Source organism: Bos taurus, chromosome 26, assembly GCF_002263795.3.
Source record: "Bos taurus isolate L1 Dominette 01449 registration number 42190680 breed Hereford chromosome 26, ARS-UCD2.0, whole genome shotgun sequence".
Lineage (NCBI taxonomy): Eukaryota > Metazoa > Chordata > Mammalia > Artiodactyla > Bovidae > Bos > Bos taurus.
Genome location: NC_037353.1, coordinates 4,838,010 through 4,857,454, shown reverse-complemented (window position 1 = coordinate 4,857,454; position 19,445 = coordinate 4,838,010). Strand labels below are relative to the sequence as shown.

Here is a 19,445-nt window from a genome sequence, read left to right as displayed (position 1 = left end):
TCTATTAATTTACCTTCATATAATGTATATAATTTCTATTGTTAGAGTTGCTATGTTTCATAAAGATTTATGAAGCAGAATACGTAGTTATTTTTAACTTTTCCATACTTCAATAGAATTCTAAGATTTGTTGGTGAAAACTATCAAGGAGGCTAATGCTGTTTACTGTACCTATAAGGCAACAACACAGAATAGAAGCAGGGTAAAGGGGGTTAGATCTGACAGACAGAGTGCCTGATGAACTATGGATGGAAGTTCCTCACATTGTACAGGAGATAGGGATCAAAACCATCCCCATGGAAAAGAAATGCAAAAAAGCAAAATGGCTGCCTGGGGAGGCCTTACAAATAGCTGTGAAAAAAGAAACTAATACAATTATGTAAAGTTTAAAAATAAAATAAAATTTAAAAAAAAAAAAGAGAGAAGTGAAAAGCAAAGGAGAAAAGGAAAGATATAAGCATCTGAATGCAGAGTCCCAAATAATAAAAAAGGGAGATAAGAAAGACTTCCTCAGTGATCAATGCAAAGAAATAGAGGAAAACAACAGAATGGGAAGGACTAGAGATCTCTTCAAGAAAATTAGAGATACCAAAGGAACATTTCATGCAAAGATGGGCTTGATAAAGGACAGAAATGGTAAGGACCAAACAGAAGCAGAAGATTTTAAGAAGAGGTGGCAAGAATACACAGAAGAACCGTAGAAAAAAGATCTTCACAACCCAGATAATCACAAGGGTGTGATCACTCACCTAGAGCCAGACATCCTGGAATGTGAAGTCAGGTGGGCCTTTGAAAGCATCACTAGGAATAAAGCTAGTGGAGGTGATGGAATTCCAGTTGAGCTATTTCAAATCCTGGAGGATGATGCTGTGAAAGTGCTCCACTCAATATGCCAGCAAATTTGGAAAACTCAGCAGTGGCCACAGGACTGGAAAAGGTCAGTTTTCATTTCAATCCCAAAGAAAGGCAATGCCAAAGAATGCTCAAACTACCTCACAGTTGCACTCATCTCACACGCTAGTAAAGGAATGCTCAAAATTCTCCAAGCCAGGCTTCGGCAATATGTGAACCATGAACTTCCTGATGTTCAAGCTGGTTTTAGAAAAGGCAGAGGAACCAGAGACCAAATTGCCAACATCTGCTGGATCATTGAAAAAGCAGGAGAGTTCCAGAAAAACATCTATTTCTGTTTTATTGACTATGCCAAAGCCTTTGACTGTGTGGATCACAATAAACTGGAAAATTCTGACGAGATGGGAATACCAGACCACCTGATCTGCCTCTTGAGAAATTATATGCAGGTCAGGAAGCAACAGTTAGAACTGGACATGGAACAACAGACTGGTTCCAAATAGGAAAAGGAGTACGTCAAGGCTGTATATTGTCACCCCGCTTATTTAACTTATATGCAGAGTACATCATGAGAAATGCTGGGCTGGAAGAAGCACAAGCTGGAATCAAGATTGCCGGGAGAAATATCAATAACCTCAGATATGCAGATGACACCACCCTTATGGCAGAAAGTGAAGAGGAACTAAAAAGCCTCTTGATGAAGGTGAAAGTGGAGAGTGAAAAGGTTGGCTTAAAACTCAACATTCAGAAAATGAAGATCATGGCATCCGGTCCCATCACTTCATGGGAAATAGATGGGAAAACAGTGAAAACAGTGTTAGACTTTATTTTTCTGGGCTCCAAAATCACTGCAGATTGTGACTGCAGCCTTGAAATTAAAAGACGCTTACTCCTTGGAGGGAAAGTTATGACCAACCTAGATAGCATATTCAAAAGCAGAGACATTACTTTGCCAACAAAGGTCCATCTAGTCAAGGCTATGGTTTTTCCAGTGGTCATGTATGGATGTGAGAGTTGGACGTAAGGAAAGCTGAGCGCCGAAGAATTGATGCTTTTGAACTGTGGTGTTGGAGAAGACTGAGAGTCCCTTGGACTGCAAGGAGATCCAACCAGTCCATTCTGAAGGAGATCGGCCCTAGGATTTCTTTGGAAGGAATGATGCTAAAGCTGAAACTCCAGTACTTTAGCCACCTCATGCAAAGAGTTGACTCATTGGGAAAGACTCTGATGCTGGGAGGGATTGGGGGCAGGAGGAGAAGGGGACGACAGAGGATGAGATGGCTGGATGGCATCACTGACTCTATGGACGTGAGTCTGAGTGAACTCCAGGAGTTGGTGATGGACAGGGAGGCCTGGGGTGCTGTGATTCATGGGGTCGCAAAGAGTCAGACACGATTGAGCGACTGAACTGAACTGACCTTCCTCTTTACAAGAAGCAGCTCCAGTTTTGAATGGAAGCATTAGCATTTCCTTGAAAGGCATGCTTACTGATTCTCTGAGAAGCGATGGCAAGAGAGACTTTTGGTCTTTACAGCTGCTGATTCTGGGGGCACAAGAAAGACTGTGTAATGCCTTAAAAAAGGCAGCCCCCCATTTAAAGGACTATCCGAGCTGTGCATTCCCCACTTCGGACTCTGATTAACAAGGACTACAGGCCTGGGAAAGCATAAGCAGAATTTCTGCCTTTCCTTGTTGGAAAGCATGCATGTACGCCATAAAGTTATCTATTCCCATTGCTGCCACCAGACATTTTCTGACTGAATGGGGGTGCCCCTAATTTTCGAATCAACGATGGGGCTTGATTTATGTAGAACCTTATAGGTCTACATGGAATAATTCATTTCTCCCTATGCCTTTAGTAATTAGTAGGTGGCATGCTAATGGATGGGTTCCTCCTTTAGTGAGTTTCAATGGAACGGGCCCCATGCAGTCTGAGTTATGGAAAGCATTGGCTGCTATGGCACCTGTGATTTTACGTAGACCTTTAAATGAACAAAGATATATTGTACGGGTCTGTGTACATTCTCCCTATGCCTTTTTGTTGGCCAGAAATCAGAGTGATTTGGAAGTTTCTGAAGGAGAAACTGTTTACAATGTTATATGTGTAAATTGCTTTATATCAAATTGTGTTGATGGGAATGATTATAATAATTGTAAGGCTGTGATGATTTTAAAGCAACCACCATATTTGATGGTTCCTGTAAAATTAGAGGGACAATTGTTTGACGATTATGCATTGAAAGTTTTATATGAACTTACTGGCTTAATTTCTCGACCTAAGAGATTCATTGCAGCTCTGATTGTGGGAGTAACTGCCTTGATTGTCATAATTACATCAGTTATGGTTTCTGCTGTTGCCCTATCAAAAGAAGTGCATACAGCCTAGTTTGTTGATCAGTTGTCCAAAAATGACTCCATAGCTCTTACTACGCAGGAAATTATAGATAAGAAAATAGAAAATAAGGTCAATGCTTTAGAAGAAGCAGTTCTGCTTATGGGGCAAGAAATTACAAATTTAAAAATTAAATTGTCTTTAAGGTGCCATGCTGAATTTAAATGGATGTGCGTTACTCCTCTACAAGTGAATGAGTCCATGCACTCTTGGGAACACATCAGAAATCATATTTTAGGCGTCTGGAATCATTCAGATTTTAGTATTGATATTTCTAAGTTACATCAGGATATTCAGAATATGAAGCAGGCAGAGTCTGACTTTTCCTCTCAATGGCTTTCTAATTCTCTCTTTGAAAATCTGGAGGGGTATCTTTCCCATGGATCCTTTTCTACAATAATGATTAATGCGGCCATGTGCTTATGCCTGTTAGTTCTGATTTGTGTAATAGCCCCGTGCCTTTTCAGGATACTCAGCCAAAGTGTCTCTGCTCTATCTACTGAGTTTCATACCTATGCTCTAAAAAATAAAAAAGGGGGAGATGTCGGGAGCCGTGGTAGGCATTACTGACAAAATGGAGGCACGGTCCCCAGCCCCCTCTCCTCATTCTGCAGGCACAGATCCCGGGATGAAGGAGTTAGGCCTTGTAATTCTGACTTGTCTTTTCCTCTCCTCAGCTGAGTTGACTGAAAAGGAATATTAAGGTGCTTATTGTTCTTGAGAGGAGCATGAGAAGGCACAAAGCCTTCTGCAGCATTGCTCAGAAAATAATTCATAAAGTTAATCATTGAAATTTGTTCAAGGACTTTTACAAAAGAGTGTTCCAGGATGAGCACATTGGCTATAACTTGAGGCCATGGGAGGGATTGCTATCTGAAGCTTATTTGTGAGGAAAATGTTTATGGCAAAGGAGTTTACTGAATTTAGGGCTTAGAAATAATTAAAATATTTAGAAGTTAAAGTTTAAGGAATGTTGTAAAGTTAGCATATTTTACTATAGCTTATAGAAGTTAGGAATTTTAAGAGACACTATAACTAGAAGCCTTTTTATATGAAACGAGTCACCAGTCCAGGTTCGATGAACAATACTGGTTGCTTGGGGCTGGTGTACTGGGACGACTCAGAGGGATGGTACGGGAAGGGAGGAGGGAGGAGGGTTCAGGATGGGGAACACGTGTATACCTGTGGCGGATTCATGTTGATATATGGCAAAACCAATACAATATTGTAAAGTTAAAAAAAAAAAAAAAGAGATAGTGAGCTTAAGATGTTAGGGGCAAACAGGATTTAGGAAGATAAGTAGTAAACTGAGGAACGTAGCATGAGTTACAATGTAATCACAAGTTAACTATAGGGCACATTAGAGGAGGTAGATAATGGATGATAAGGCTGATTCCAAGAGAATCACTGAAGCAAGAACTCTGTCTGAAGAGCAACAATGATTTATGGAGATAATAAATCTGGGAGAGGGGGGACTGAAAATGTCAAACCTCTGGCCTAATGTCTTTGTAAAAGTATAAAAGAGAATCTTAAACTTGGAATAAACAGGCAGTCCATAGAAAACTGAGAGGCTGTCGCATTGGCTGACACCGTCCATCTCTTCAGGTTGAATCCCTGGTTGCTGGAGTTGGACTCCAGCAGGCTGGAAGAGGCACAAGCTGGAATCCAGATTGCCAGGAGAAATATCAATAACCTCAGATATGCAGATGACACCACCCTTATGGCAGAAAGCGAAGAGGAACTAAAAAGCCTCTTGATAAAAGTGAAAGAGGAGAGTGAAAAAGTTGGCTTAAAGCTTAACATTCAGAAAACAAAGATTATGGCATCTGGTCCCATCACTTCATGGGAAATAGATGGGGAAACAGTGGAAACAGTATCAGACTTTATTTTGCGGGGCTCCAAAATCACTGCAGATGGTGACTGCAGCCATGAAAGTAAAAGACGCTTACTCCTTGGAAGGAAAGTTATGACCAACCTAGATAGCATATTCAAAGGCAGAGACTTTACTTTTCCAACAAAGGTCCATCCTGTCAAGGCTACGGTTTTTCCAGTGGTCATGTATGGATGAGAGAATTGGACTCACATATCCATACATGTGGGAAGAAAGCTGAGCGCTGAAGAATTGATGCTTTTGCACTGTGGTGTTGGAGAAGACTCTTGAGAGTCCCTTGGACTGCAAGGAGATCCACCCAGTCCATCCTAAAGGAGATCAGTCCTGGGTGTTCTTTGGAAGGACTGATGCTAAAGCTGAAACTCCAATATGTTGGCCACCTCATGCAAAGAATTAACTCATTGGAAAAGACTCTGATGCTGGGAGGGATTGGGAGCAGGAGGAGAAGGGGACGACAGAGGATGAGATGGCTGGGTGGCATCACCGACTCGATGGACGTGAGTTTGAGTGAACTCCGAGAATAGGCAGTGGACAGGGAGGCCTGGCGTGCTGCAATTCATGGGGTCACAAAGAGTCGGACACGACTGAGTGACTGAAGTGAACTGAAAGGTGCCTTTACAAGCTAACTGTTTAAAACCAAACCCTTAGAACAATCACTCCCATAGGACATATATACTAAATCCCTCTCTCCCTTTTATTTTCATGAGTAAAATGCTATACAATTTTTCAAAAGCTTAATATCTAAGAATGCATCCTATACTTCAGGTTTTAATATATAAATTATGTTGGCAATACTTTGTTATATTTCATATTTGAAATAACTAAAATAGTTATAGAGCAGAGAGGAAATTAAATCCAGAAACATCTTAAGCTGTATCCTTGTCTAATACATTGAAAGAAACATGAACTAAGGACAGACCCAGATAAGTATTTCAATCTTTACTAACAATTCTCCAAAACATTTATATGAGCCAAGGATTCTGTCTGTGGCAACTATATTGAAACATTTTTTCACTTACTCTATAATTTCTAGCACCTTTAACCTCTTGGTGGCATCTTCAACCTCTTTCACTTTATCCCAATTGAACACTGTCATCCAGACTGCCTGATGACTTGCTATCTTGGTTCTCAGTTCCTCTCTTCCCAACATCTTGTGCCATCTCTCATCTGGGGTTCTCATCATTTTCTACTCTGAGTTACTTCATACAGTTTAGTATTCTGCCACTTTAGCTGTTGTTGCAAATTTTTTCTGCCAGTTTAGACCTTGCTCTCTTTAGAGAATAAGAGAGAAGAGTGAAGATAACATCGGCAAAAAGAGAGGGTTCTGAACACACACACACACACACACACACACACAAATGACATCACACTTTGTTTAAACATTGGGAATATTCATAAACAAACATTGGTTCTTTAAGACTTATCTTTCCATGAGTGCCAAGATCTATTTTACTAGGAATATGTGAAACTCTATTTGCAACCCTTTGGAGGTATGTTAGACAGAGTTTAGTAAACTCCTTTGCTATAACTCTAAGATATGAAATTGGTAACTATAAGGAAAAAAGGACATCAGCATAAACATTTAATCTTCTGCTCTTCCAAGCTTAGTGATTTTTGACCATGGAAATAAAAGGATGACAACCGAACAACTTGCAAATGCCCCTCAATAACATAGTGAAGTCGCTCAGTTGTGTCTGACTCTTTATGACCCCATGGACTGTAGCCTACCAGGCTCCTCCATCCATGGGATTTTCCAGGCAAGAGTGCTGGAGTGGATTGCCATTTCCTTCTCCAGGGGATCTTCCCGACCCAGCAATCAAACTCGGGTCTCCCACATTGCAGGCAGACTCTTTACCATCTGAGCCACCAGGAAAGCCCTGAATGATGACACAATTGTTTCTAATGAAGAACCAATCTCCTTTCCCTCCCCAAGCTACATGCTTGGACCAGAGAATCTCCACAGAAGGAGTGAGCAACTGAATTCAGTGTTCCTTTCTATAATCTCCCCTACCTCCCTAGAAGCACAGGAGGGTCTGTAATACTCAACCCAGCTCATACTTGGTTCTGAAATGTACCCTGACAAGGACCAGGAAACACTCTCATTAAATCAGCTGTGGCATCCTCTGTTGATGGCTCCTTTCATAATGTGAAGACACTCCATTATCTTTCATCTCCCAAATTAGCTGTGAGTCCACAATATCTTAACTGCAAATCCATAGGACACTTCTGGATTTGCCTCCTAAATCTCTCATCTACCTAGTGATATTCTTTTGCTTCTGAACCTGTCTACTTTTGTACAGTCATAGTGTTACATTCAAACCATGGCTTCAAATTGTTTTCTTATCCCCTTGACTCAGCAGTGCTTATGTATATTTATCCAGTTAGCCTCAGCCAGTTGTTCCAAAGTCTGTTTGAATGTCATTCCATAGTTGTTGTAAAGCAGCTAAGACCCTGACTTGGCTGGCACCCAGAGGCAAGTTTAAATTGTTCTAGTGTAACTGTTCCTGGCCTTGCTCCTTCCAGTAAGGACTCAATGCCATTAGGCAACTCAAAGTCCAGTGAACCTAAGAATGTACTTCTAGAAATATTTTCTAACAGTTTCTTTTTTAGAGCAGTGTTTTAAGTTCACAATGGAAAGTACAGAGAGAGAGTGTTTTTCCATACACCCTTTACCCTGCACATGTGAAGCATTCTGCTTTATCGACATGACTCACTAGAATGGTACAATTTTTTTAAACCAAGGATGAACCTACAGTAGCACATCATAATCACCCAAAGTCCACAGTTTACCTCTAATTTCCATTTAGTGTTGTGCGTTCTATTGGTTTGGACAAATATGCTATGCTAAGTACTTCAGTCGTGTCCAACTCTGTGTGACCACAGAGACGGCAGCCCACCAGGCTCCCCCGTCCCTGGGATTCTCCAGGCAAGAACACTGCAGTGGGTTGCCATTTCCTTCTCCAGTGCATGAAAGTGAAAAGTGAAAGTGAAGTCGCTCAATCGTGTCCGACTCCTAGCAACCCCATGGACTGCAGCCTACCAGGCTCCTCCATCCATGGGATTTTTCCAGGCAACAGTCCTGGAGTGGGGTGCCATTGCCTTCTCCTGGACAAATATATGACATATATCCAGCATTAAAATATAATGCAGTGTTTTCACTGCCTTAAAATTCCTCTTTGCTCTGCCTATCTTTCTCCTACTTACTCTTAGAAAGTACTAATCTTTTATTTTCCTCATTTTTTTTAACCTTTTCCAAAATGCCATAGTTGAAATCATACAATCTCCGCTTTTTTTTTTTTTTTTTTGGATTGGCTTCTTTCAGTTAGTAATATGGACTTAAATCTCTTCCATGTCTTTTCATGGCTTGATAGCTCATTTCATTTTAGTCTGAATTTGTCTGGATGCACCATAGTTTACTTGCTAGGACATCATGCTTGCTTCTAAGTTTGGGCAATTATGAATTAAACTGCTGTACATGTCCATGTGCAGGTTTTTTGTATAAGCTTTTCTGGAAAAAAAAAATTTAGATATTTTCAAATAATATATTCTAAGTCTGTTTCTCACTGTACATTCTCCCCTCTAAATGCAATTACTCCTAAATACATCCTATATACTAGTTCTAGAGGTTTCTGGGGGTGATCAGGGGCCAATGTGATTTTCTTAATGGGCTGACTTTGGGTCCTTATTACATAAGCTTGATTTTCTGGTAGCTGTGATGAAAATAAACTTTTCAGATTGAGAGTGATATGATGAATCTGTTATCAATATACAGCTGAGGACAAGGACCAAGGAAGGGAATAATCTAACAGGTCCCAGGGTGAGAAAGAGGTTTATGAATCTCTATTAAATTTTTAATTATTTCAAACATACACATGTGCAAACAAATTTAGCATACATATTCATAAAAGAAGAAATATTTCCATTCCACAGAGTATAAAAATTTTGAAATATGCAGATGCATGTAACAAATAATGGATATTCTTTAAATGTATCTTAGTGACTTATATTGAAGAAAGCAGTGGCAACCCACTCCAGTACTCTTGCCTGGAAAATCCCATGGATGGAGGAGCCTGGTAGGCTGCAGTCCATGGGGTCACTAAGAGTCGGACAGGACTGAGTGACTTCACTTTCACCTTTCGCTTTCATGCATTGGAGAAGGAAATAGCAACCCACTCTAGTGTTCTTGCCTGGGGAATCCCAGGGACGGGGGAGCCTGGTGGGCTGCCGTCTATGGGGTCGCACAAAGTAGGACATGACTAAAGCGAAGCAGCAGCAGCAGTGACTTATATAAGAAAATTAAGTATATATTTTAAAAGGCCTGAATTGTTTAAAAGCTATACTCGAGAATGTGTTTAACAATGGAGATTGTTTAGCAGTAGACATCAATAAAGTAAGCCAAAAACAAATTGACACACACACTTACTAGTTTGGCTTAATAAAGGATTTGCTATGCATTACTTTTAAGAGGCCCAGAAGCTTTAAAAACAGGTGCTTAAAATCAAAACCACTATGAGGTACCATTTCACGCCAGTCAGAATGGCTGTGATCCAAAAGTCTACAAGCAATAAATGCTGGAGAGGGTGTGGAGAAAAGGGAACTCTCTTACACTGTTGGTGGGAATGCAAACTAGTACAGCCACTATGGAGAACAGTGTGGAGATTCCTTAAAAAACTGGAAATAGAACTGCCTTATGATCCAGCAATCCCACTGCTGGGCATACACACTGAGGAAACCAGAAGGGAAAGAGACACGTGTACCCCAGTGTTCATCGCAGCACTGTTTATAATAGCCAGGACATGGAAGCAACCTAGATGCCCAACAGCAGATGAATGGATAAGAAAGCTGTGGTACATATACACAATGGAGTATTACTCGGCCATTAAAAAGAATACATTTGAATCAGTTCTAATGAGATGGATGAAACTGGAACCTATTATACAGAGTGAAGTAAGCCAGAAAGAAAAACACCAATACAGTATACTAACGCATATATATGGAATTTAGAAAGATGGTAACAATAACCCTGTATACGATACAGCAAAAGAGACACTGATGTATAGATCAGTCTTATGGACTCTGTGGGAGAGGGAGAGGGTGGGGAGATTTGGGAGAATGGCATTGAAACTTGTATAATATCATGTACGAAACGAGTCGCCAGTCCAGGTTTGATGCACGATACTGGATGCTTGGGGCTGGTGCACTGGGACGACCCAGAGGGAGGGTATGGGGAGGGAGGAGGGAGGAGGGTTCAGGATGGGGAACACAGGTATACCTGTGGTGGATTCATTTTGATATTTGGCAAAACTAATACAATATTGTAAAGTTTAAAAATAAAATAAAATTTAAAGAAAACAATAGGTGCTTATTACACTAGTAAAATAGGATACCCACATGTTTTGTTACTGCCAGTTAAAAAGGTTCATTAAAACAAACAAACAAACAATAAAACTAAGAGTTTAAAAGCAGGACCAGAATTAACTTTCCTTTTGGGAAATTTCTCAGATTTGTCTAAAGAACAATATAAAAACACTTTAACGCATTGTTTCCTTTAGACTTTTAAGGCAAGTATGATTGCACATTACATTATAATATCTGGCAGAGTTTCATTTGATTACCATATTTTTAGAAATTTAATGTGAAAGAAAAATGTAAAACATTTAATCTCTAGATTGGTATTTATACTCCTTGTGATGACACTCAAAAAACCTTGGCAGCATTCTGAGTAGTTGGCAGGTTCTACAAAATATGCCAATTAAAGAGCAAAACATTACTCCACTACATCATGTCACATTCTTCTAAAATATAAATATTGAACTTTCACCACATGCCACCATGCAGCACTGCTATGACAACATCTTTGTAGAGTTCCTAAGCTCCTTCAAAAAGTGGCATCTAATCAGCACAAGGAGAGGTAAAATATTACCGTGGTTATAACTATCTAGTTGGCAAAATAAGCTCTGTGTAAAATTATGTTGAAACAGCCATTTAGTAAAATTAATGCTTTAGTTCAGCTCAGCTTATATGAACTGGTGACAATGAGAAAATATAGATTAGTTTTCTATTACATTAACTTTTTGTCTCTTTAAAAAGCAAACTTTTTTTTCTTAGTATAGTACATTTAGAAAGCAGATTTGTTCACAGAAAAACAGTTAAGGATAAACCATACTTCTACATGTGAAATGTACATTTTCTGGTATAGTAATAATATATAAACATATTTTTTCTTTTCTGAGGACATATATAGAGCTTATTTCTAATTTATTTAAATGCATCATAGTAATACGTTAACTTCACATGTTTTCAAGGTCAATAAGTATTGAATTTTAAAAAATAAACTATCAAACCTGTGTAATTTTAAAAACATTTCTAAAATTTAGAATAAACACTTAAATTTGTTTAAACAGAGGCCAGGAGTATTGTGGACATTTTTTGGCTGATTGCAAAAGGTGTGAAAGATGTTTAAGAATTTAAAAAGTTTATACAGATTCTTCTAAGAAAGAAAAATATTTCTAATACAGAATAATAAATCTATTATTAAATACACCAATACAGGTATTATGCATACTATAGAAATTTTCAAGATACATATAGGTTGAATTGCAATGAAAAGTCATTTTCTAATAAACCACTTGCCATTGTTTTTTAAAAAGACATCAATCTGATAAAATAAAAGTACAAATTAAACTCAGTGGAAGGTCTGTTGCAGAATCAATAGACAAAATGAGCTACAGAACATTCTCATATTTAGAAGAGCTTGCAATAGAAACCAAGACTCAAGAGATTTCCATTTTACTTTTACCTAATAGAGGAGTAGCATCTTTAAAAATTCGTAAAGTTTAGAGAGACTAAGAGAGTGTTGGGGAACAAAAGTGCTAATTTTTTTGTTTTGATAAAGAAAATTATATTGCTGAAGGGCTTAATATAAATTAAGAATTAGATGTTACTTATGGCAGACAGACAGTGAAAAGTCAGATTCTCCTCTGTTCTACACCTTTTGTTGGGTTCTCTGTTATCAAGAACTTTTTCAGTTTTCCCAGTGACTTCTTAAATCACTGTGCCTAATGATAGGCTATGGATCTTAATCCTAACCAGATTGTAGCAAATTGAAATTAACAGTGCAGAGTTTACCTTGTGGTTCACTTCTTTTGGAGGAATATACTAGGTAACAGTATATGTAATAGTTGTATCTACCTATTGACAAAGAAAAACTTTAGCCAGTATCTAGATGTATTCTTGGACTGATCCTGAATCAAGTGACTTCTCTGCAATCAAAACTAAACATTTCTATTCAATGAGTCTCGTAATATAATCCAAGTATTTCCAGGGAATGGTGTAAAATAAAGTCATACAGAGAAGAAATTAAAAGAGAACTATTAGTGAATTTGCTTTGAGGCTTTCATTTAGTACTTCCACATATATCAAATCTAGGTTTGAAATGAGAAATTCCTGTTAGATTAGGTCACTTTGAAAAGAGAAATCTCACTCACCATTCCGACTCTCTTCATCAATGGCAACTATGGTGGCCGGTGGTCCTCCCCTAGCTAGTTTGCAATCTAAAGAGAAAACAAGACAAAGTAAGAAGTAGCTATTGCCGGGACATTCACCGTGAGATTAAATTCACACTATGGATTAACATTTAAAAAGAAATATCCTATAATAAATTAATATACATCATTACTGTTAACAATTTTTTATTAAAAAAAAAAGTGTTCACACAGATTCCTTACCACATTGCAACAAAGTCACTTTATACACCATGAAATGGTTCAAATCATACTGAGAAAACACCAGCAGAGACCACTGGAGAGTAGAAGTCCTTCAGGACAGAGATAATGGGATGGTAATTTAACCCAAAGAAATAACATAAAGGAATGATTAACAAGGATAAATTGTAATTAAAGCTTCACAACAGAAACAAACATAATTGGACTTTAATTGTGATAAAGGGTCTAATTAAAAAGAGTGAATAGAATTTTAATAATATTCTAAAGAGAATGAAACAGAGACAGACAAGCAATGTTTGTGGGTTTTGAGATTTTATTTTTGTCGTCTTACCCTCATATTGCCAGTCTGGAGACAAAGGAATAGAGTCATCAATGGAAGCAGATCAGAAAAATAAAAGAAAGAAAGGAAGAAAGCATATATGTGTATATTTAGTGAGGATTGAAAGATATAAATAGCATTGTACAATAACAGATATATCACACCTAATGATTTCTGGAAATGAAATATAAAATCCTTATTTTTATAATTCAAACACAGTATGAACAAGTTAACTTTATAATGTATGTCACTCACATCTTAAAAATTACATATCAATTTGAATATACCATACAATACACCTATGTGTCCTATGAAAAGGTAAATAAAATTACATATCAATTGTCTATTATCTCTGTGTTGAATGAACCTTAAGAATATTGCCTTTCAATCAGTAGTGATTAATTTTTTATCTCAAGAACTGCTAATGCGTGGATAATGAACATATAAATAGTATCATGAACTATAATATCCACGATAATTAAAATGTGAAGGCTTTGCCTGGGAGATGTCAAAAGTATACTTCTGAGACATAAAGTGCTCTCTCAGGAGATACTTGGCCAGCCTGATAGGGTTGTGTCATGTGGTTAAATGTACATGGCGTGTTCCTATGACTGAAACATAAATTGGCTTAAGCCATCCAAGTAGGTGTGCTGTTTGGAAGATGATTTCAAGGCTTACTATTTATCTATTAAAATTCTGCCATTATGTACATGGGTGTGAATAATAAGGGCTTTGGCAAGCACTGTTGTATATTGTAAGATGTGTGTTCTCTCATGTAAAGCTTAAAATATATGAACTCTCCAGTTTTTCTCTCTTTGTCCTTGTCAGTATTCAAGGAATTTCAGGGCACAGCAGTTTTAGATCTAAAATATCTCATTACACTCCATCCTTTCCTTCCTATACCCCCTGACGTAGCACAGCTCCTCGCTATTTGCAGTCTCTACTCTTGGAGTGGTTTCCTCATTAATCTCCTGGAAACTGTTCTCATCCTGCATTCATTTATTCATTTCATGAGAATAATTTTTCTGCACCCCAATCAAAGGTAAGTTAATGGCACTTCTCTGTACAAAAACACTTATGTTTCTTTTGGAGTGAAGAAAAATGTTTTAGAATATCATTCAGAGGGTGTCACAGTCTCAACATTGTTTACTTATTAAGCACTATGCCCTTCAGTCACCTTAGAGACCTTACTCTTGCTGGATTACATCTTGTATTATTAAGGCAGCTTTGTTACCTAAAGTCATTTCTGCCTCTACTGCCTGGCAAGTCTGTTATTCTTGATAAAATTAGGTTTCACCTATTCCACCAAAACTTTCTTATACCCCAGTGAAATTTTAAATTTTCTTCCTGAGTTCTCATATCTGTTCATCTAGCTTTTTATTCATCTGTGCATACAAAAATTATTCAGTCAAATTGGTAGATAGCTTACTATGTGCTGAAGATGGGAATTAAAAATCAACAACTCCTTTCTTCACAGATCTCAGGTTGGGGAGATAAGTGGTCAGATAAAGGAAAGACTCATAAACAACCACAAAAGTATGGCACAATGTGGTCTATGGGAGTCAGTTGTTTAATATGATCATCAACAACACAAATAATTAAAATAGAGACATTGCCTGCTGTGAGTAGAAATGGGATACTCAAGAAGGCAGAGGCAATTTGTGAAAATAATAAATGAAACATGACCAGTTCTTGCAAGAAGCAACTCTTGGATTACAAAGCATGCCTTCCATTTGTATTTCAAAGAGTAGTTACTTTTCAATACTATTTTATTTCTTCCCACTCTCCTTTTTTTCCCTCTCTCTTTCTCCCTCTCCCTCCCTTACACACACACACACACACACACACACACACACACACACACACCACACAGTAGATCAGTGGTAAAGAATCTGCCTGCCAATGTAGGAGACACAGGTTCAATCCTTGGGGCAGGAAGACCCATGGAGAAGGAAATGGTAACCCACTCCAGTATTCTTGCCTGGAGAATCCCATGGATGGAGGAGCATGGTGAGCCCAGTGTCACAAAAGAGTTGGATATGACTTAGCAATTAAACAACAATCTAAACGTACATATAATATTTATATATAGGGTTACTGCCTCAGTTAAAATCCTCATAGCTGCAAAGTAGAGAAAAAGTGTGGTGAATTTTCACATGAGTATTGGTAGGGGAATAGATATTTAATCAATAACTTTATAGACAGGCAGGATAAAGGGAAATGAATGATGGAGAAACTTGGGTATACATATACAACAACCGCTCATCATTTGGTTACTATTATATTTATGAATAGACTTTTTCTGCTCAACTAAGTCAAGTATGATTGTCCATATTCCAGCCCTACCTACCTCCCTTACCCTTTTCACTCCTCTTGTTTCATTTGGTAGCCATAGCAAGCCAAATTTATGTTTGCTGTGACATCTGCTGAATTTCCCTTCCTCCTTTTCTTCCCCTGGTTAACTTTTATTTCTCTTCCAAGAACCTGGCAAGGCATCTTTCTAGAAAATCTTCCTTGTTGGTCTAAACTAAATGCCTATTCTCTGCATTCCTTCAATATACACTGTGTAAGCATGCCAAGTCCTTTCAGTGGTGTCTGACTCTTTGTGAATCCATGGACTGTAGCCCTCCAAGCTTCTCTGTCCATGGGATTCTTCAGGTAAGAATACTGGAGGAGGTCGCCATGCCCGCCTCCAGGGGATCTTCCGAACCAGGGAGCAAACCCACATATCTTACATCTCTTGCATTAGCAGGTGGGTTCTATACCACTAATGCTACCTGGGAAGCCCTCAGTATACACTGTGCTGTGCTTAGTTACTCAGTTGTGTTCAACTCTTCATAACCCCATGGACTGTAGCCCACTAGGCTCCTCTGTCCATGAGGATTCTCCAGGCAAGAATACTGGAATGGGCTCCCATGCCCTCCTCCAAGGGATCTTCCCAACCCAGGGGTAAAATCCAGGTCTCCCACATTGCAGGCAGATTCTTTACTGTTTGAGCCACCAGGAATGCTCAAGAATAATGGAGTGAGTAGCCTATCCCTTCTCCAGGGGATCTTCCCAACTGAGGAATCAAACTGGGGTCTCCTGCACTGCAGGTGGATTCTTTACTAGCTGAGCTACCAATATACACTGTAGTCCATTGGAAAAGTTACTTCAAAAAATATATTAGTGATTTTTTTCTAATGAGAGCTCCTTCAGACCAAGGCTGTGTCATATTTATCTTAGTAACCTCAGAATTCAACCAGAGTGGATCCTGAAAGAATGTTTGTTGAATTTTTCTGAACTACAATCAGCGCAGCTGCAATCTCTCATTGACCATCTCTCCAGGAGTGCACTCAGAAGTCTCTGTTCTCCTTATGTCCTTAGCAACAGAAACAGCCCAGGAGTAAAGGTGCAGGTACAATTCCTCCCAGTCAGACCCCTTTAAAGGATGACTTCCACTCAGCTTTATTCTTTTAGCAAGTTCCAAAACCCCACAATAAGATATTTTCATGCCCAAATAAATAAATTTTATTTATTCTGAATCAAAACAAAAGTGGTTAAAAAAATTTAGACTCACCACACTAATGTAGAGAGGTTAGTCAGATACATAAAAATAATCTATTAATAACATTGTTCACAACAGTGTTTGCTTTGAAATGATGTGCTTGTGAAACTATAATTAGTTCTGAAATGCACAAAATATTTTTAATTGCAAGTATATTCAGAAAAAAAGTAAATTTGGATGAAACAGCCAGGATGTATTAGGTATGCAAATATCCACATGGAGATCAAAGTGAAAACTAGAAAGCAATTTGGGGGCTAGGTGATCCTGTTCTCTACGGTCTATGGATAATCTGTCTGCCACAGGAAAGACGGGTTAGCTGATGATGACTGTACCTTGGAAATGCACTTCTGTAATCTATTTAATTTCACCCTTGACTGTCCAGGTTAAATCACAAATTCATTGTTTTTCGTGCCTCAAATTTCTAACCTCTCGGGCCCCTACCTGATTCCCATATCCAATTTGTTGTAAAGTGCAGGATATGAATACAAATACCTGAATGCCTAGTGTGATTCATTTCTGCAAATTTGTCATCAAGCTAAAAATAAGCCATATTTTTTCTGTATGTTTTTAAATAATTTGATGCAACAGGTAGGATTTCAAACTTAAAAACTGTTAGCAGATATGTAATGACTGGTTTCAAAGGTAGTAAACCTGTGATAAGCTATTCTTAGAAGCTTAAGAGCATGTTACTCTGTAAAGAGAATATCCAGAATTGTCCAAGTCTATTCATTTATTACTAAGAAGTGTGAATAGCCAGGAAAATCCTATTTCCATCTTAGCCTATTCTCAAAACTTCTATTTAAAAAAATGGAGTATAATTGCTTTATAATGTTGTGTTAGATTCTTCTGTACAACAAAGGGAATTAGCTATATTTATACATATATCCCCTCCATCTTGGACCTCCCTTCCCCAACCTAATCCCACCTGTCCAGGTCATCACAGAGCCCTGAGTTGAGTTCTCTGTCATACAGAAGTTTCCCACTATCTGTCTATTTTACACATAGTGGTGAACATATATCAATCCTAAACTCTAATTCATCCCACCCTTCCTTTCCCCCAATGCATCCACATGACCATTCTCTATGTCTGTGCTTCTGATTCCTGCCCTGCAAATAGGCTCCTCAGTACCTCATTTTTAGATTCCACATATATGTGTTAATATACAATATTTTTCTCCTTCTGACTTACTTCACTCTGAATGCAGTGTCTAGGTCCATCCACATCTCTACAGATGATCCAATTTTGTTCCTTTTGGTGGCTGTGTAATACTCCATTGCATATATGTGCCACATCATCTCTATTCATCCTTTGATGTATATTTAGGTTGTTTACATATCGGGCTATTGTAAATAGTGTTGCAATGAACATTGGGATACATGTGTCTTTTTGAATTATGGTTTCCTTAGGGTATATATATACCCAATAGTGGAACTGATGAGTCGATTGTAGTTCTATTTTTAAAGAAAACTCCATACTTTTTTTCCATAGTGGCTGTATCAATTTACTTTCCCATAAACAGTGGAAGAGGGTTCCCATTTCTCCACAGCATTTCCAGTATTTATTGTTTTTTTGATGATGGCTACTCTGGTGAGTGTGAAATGATACCTCGTTTATTTTGATTTGCATTTCTCTAATAGTTAGTGCTGTTGATCATTTTTTTCATTATATGGGACTGGAATGCAAAAGTAGGAAGTCAAGAGATACCTGGAGTAACAGCAAATTTGGCCCTGCTACAAAGCGAAGCAGGGCAAAGGCTAATGGAGTTTTGCCAAGAGAATGCACTGATCATAGCAAACTACTTCTTCCAACAACACAAGAGAAGACTCTACACATGGACATCACCAGATGGTCAATACCAATATCAGACTGATTATATTCTTTGCAGCTGAAGATGGAGAAGCTCTATACACTCAGCAAAACAAAGATTAGAAGCTGACTGTGGCTCAGATCATGAACTCCTATTGACAAATTCAGATTTAAATTGAAGAAAGTAGGGAAAACCACTAGAAGATTCAGGTATGACCTAAATCAAATCCCTTACAGTGGAAAGGTAAAGTGAAAGTAAAGTTGCTTAATCGTGTCTGACTCTTTGTGACCCCATGGACTGTAGCCTACCAGGCTCCTCCGTCCATGGAATTTTCCAAGCAAGAGTACTGGAGTGGGTTGCCATTACCTTCTCCAGGGGATCTTCCCAACCTGGGGATGGAAGCTGGGTCTCTCACATTGCAGGCAGGTGTTTTACCATCTGAGCCACCATGACAAATAAATTCAAGGGATTAGATCTGATAGAGTGCCTGAACAACTATGGACAGAGGTCCATGACACTGTACAGGAGGCAGGGATCAAGACTATTCCCAAGGAAAAGAAATGCAAAAAGGCAAAATGGTTATCTGAGGAGGCCTTAAAAATAGCTGAGAAAAGAAGAGAAGCGAAAGGAAAATTAGAAATGGAGAACAGTGTGGAGATTCCTTAAAAAACTGGAAATAGAACTGCCTTATGATCCAGCAACCCCACTGCTGGGCATACACACTGAGGAAACCAGAAGGGAAAGAGACACGTGTACCCCAATGTTCATCGCAGCACTGTTTATAATAGCCAAGACATGGAAGCAACCTAGATGTCCATCAGCAGATGAATGGATAAGAAAGCTGTGGTACATATACACAATGGAGTATTACTCAGCCATTAAAAAGAATACATTTGAATCAGTTCTAATGAG

The 19,445-nt window shown here is 38.5% G+C and overlaps 1 protein-coding gene across 1 annotated transcript in view; it reads right to left on the bottom strand.

Annotated features, from left to right (window-relative positions):
* Nucleotides 1–19,445, bottom strand: part of PCDH15 (protocadherin related 15) — a 1,060,244-nt gene that overhangs the window by 711,843 nt on the left and 328,956 nt on the right. Inside the window, exon 3 of the mRNA XM_059881970.1 lies at nt 12,623–12,688. Within this exon, the coding sequence (XP_059737953.1) occupies nt 12,623–12,688 (66 nt within the window). The remainder of the gene's footprint in view (nt 1–12,622; nt 12,689–19,445) is intronic.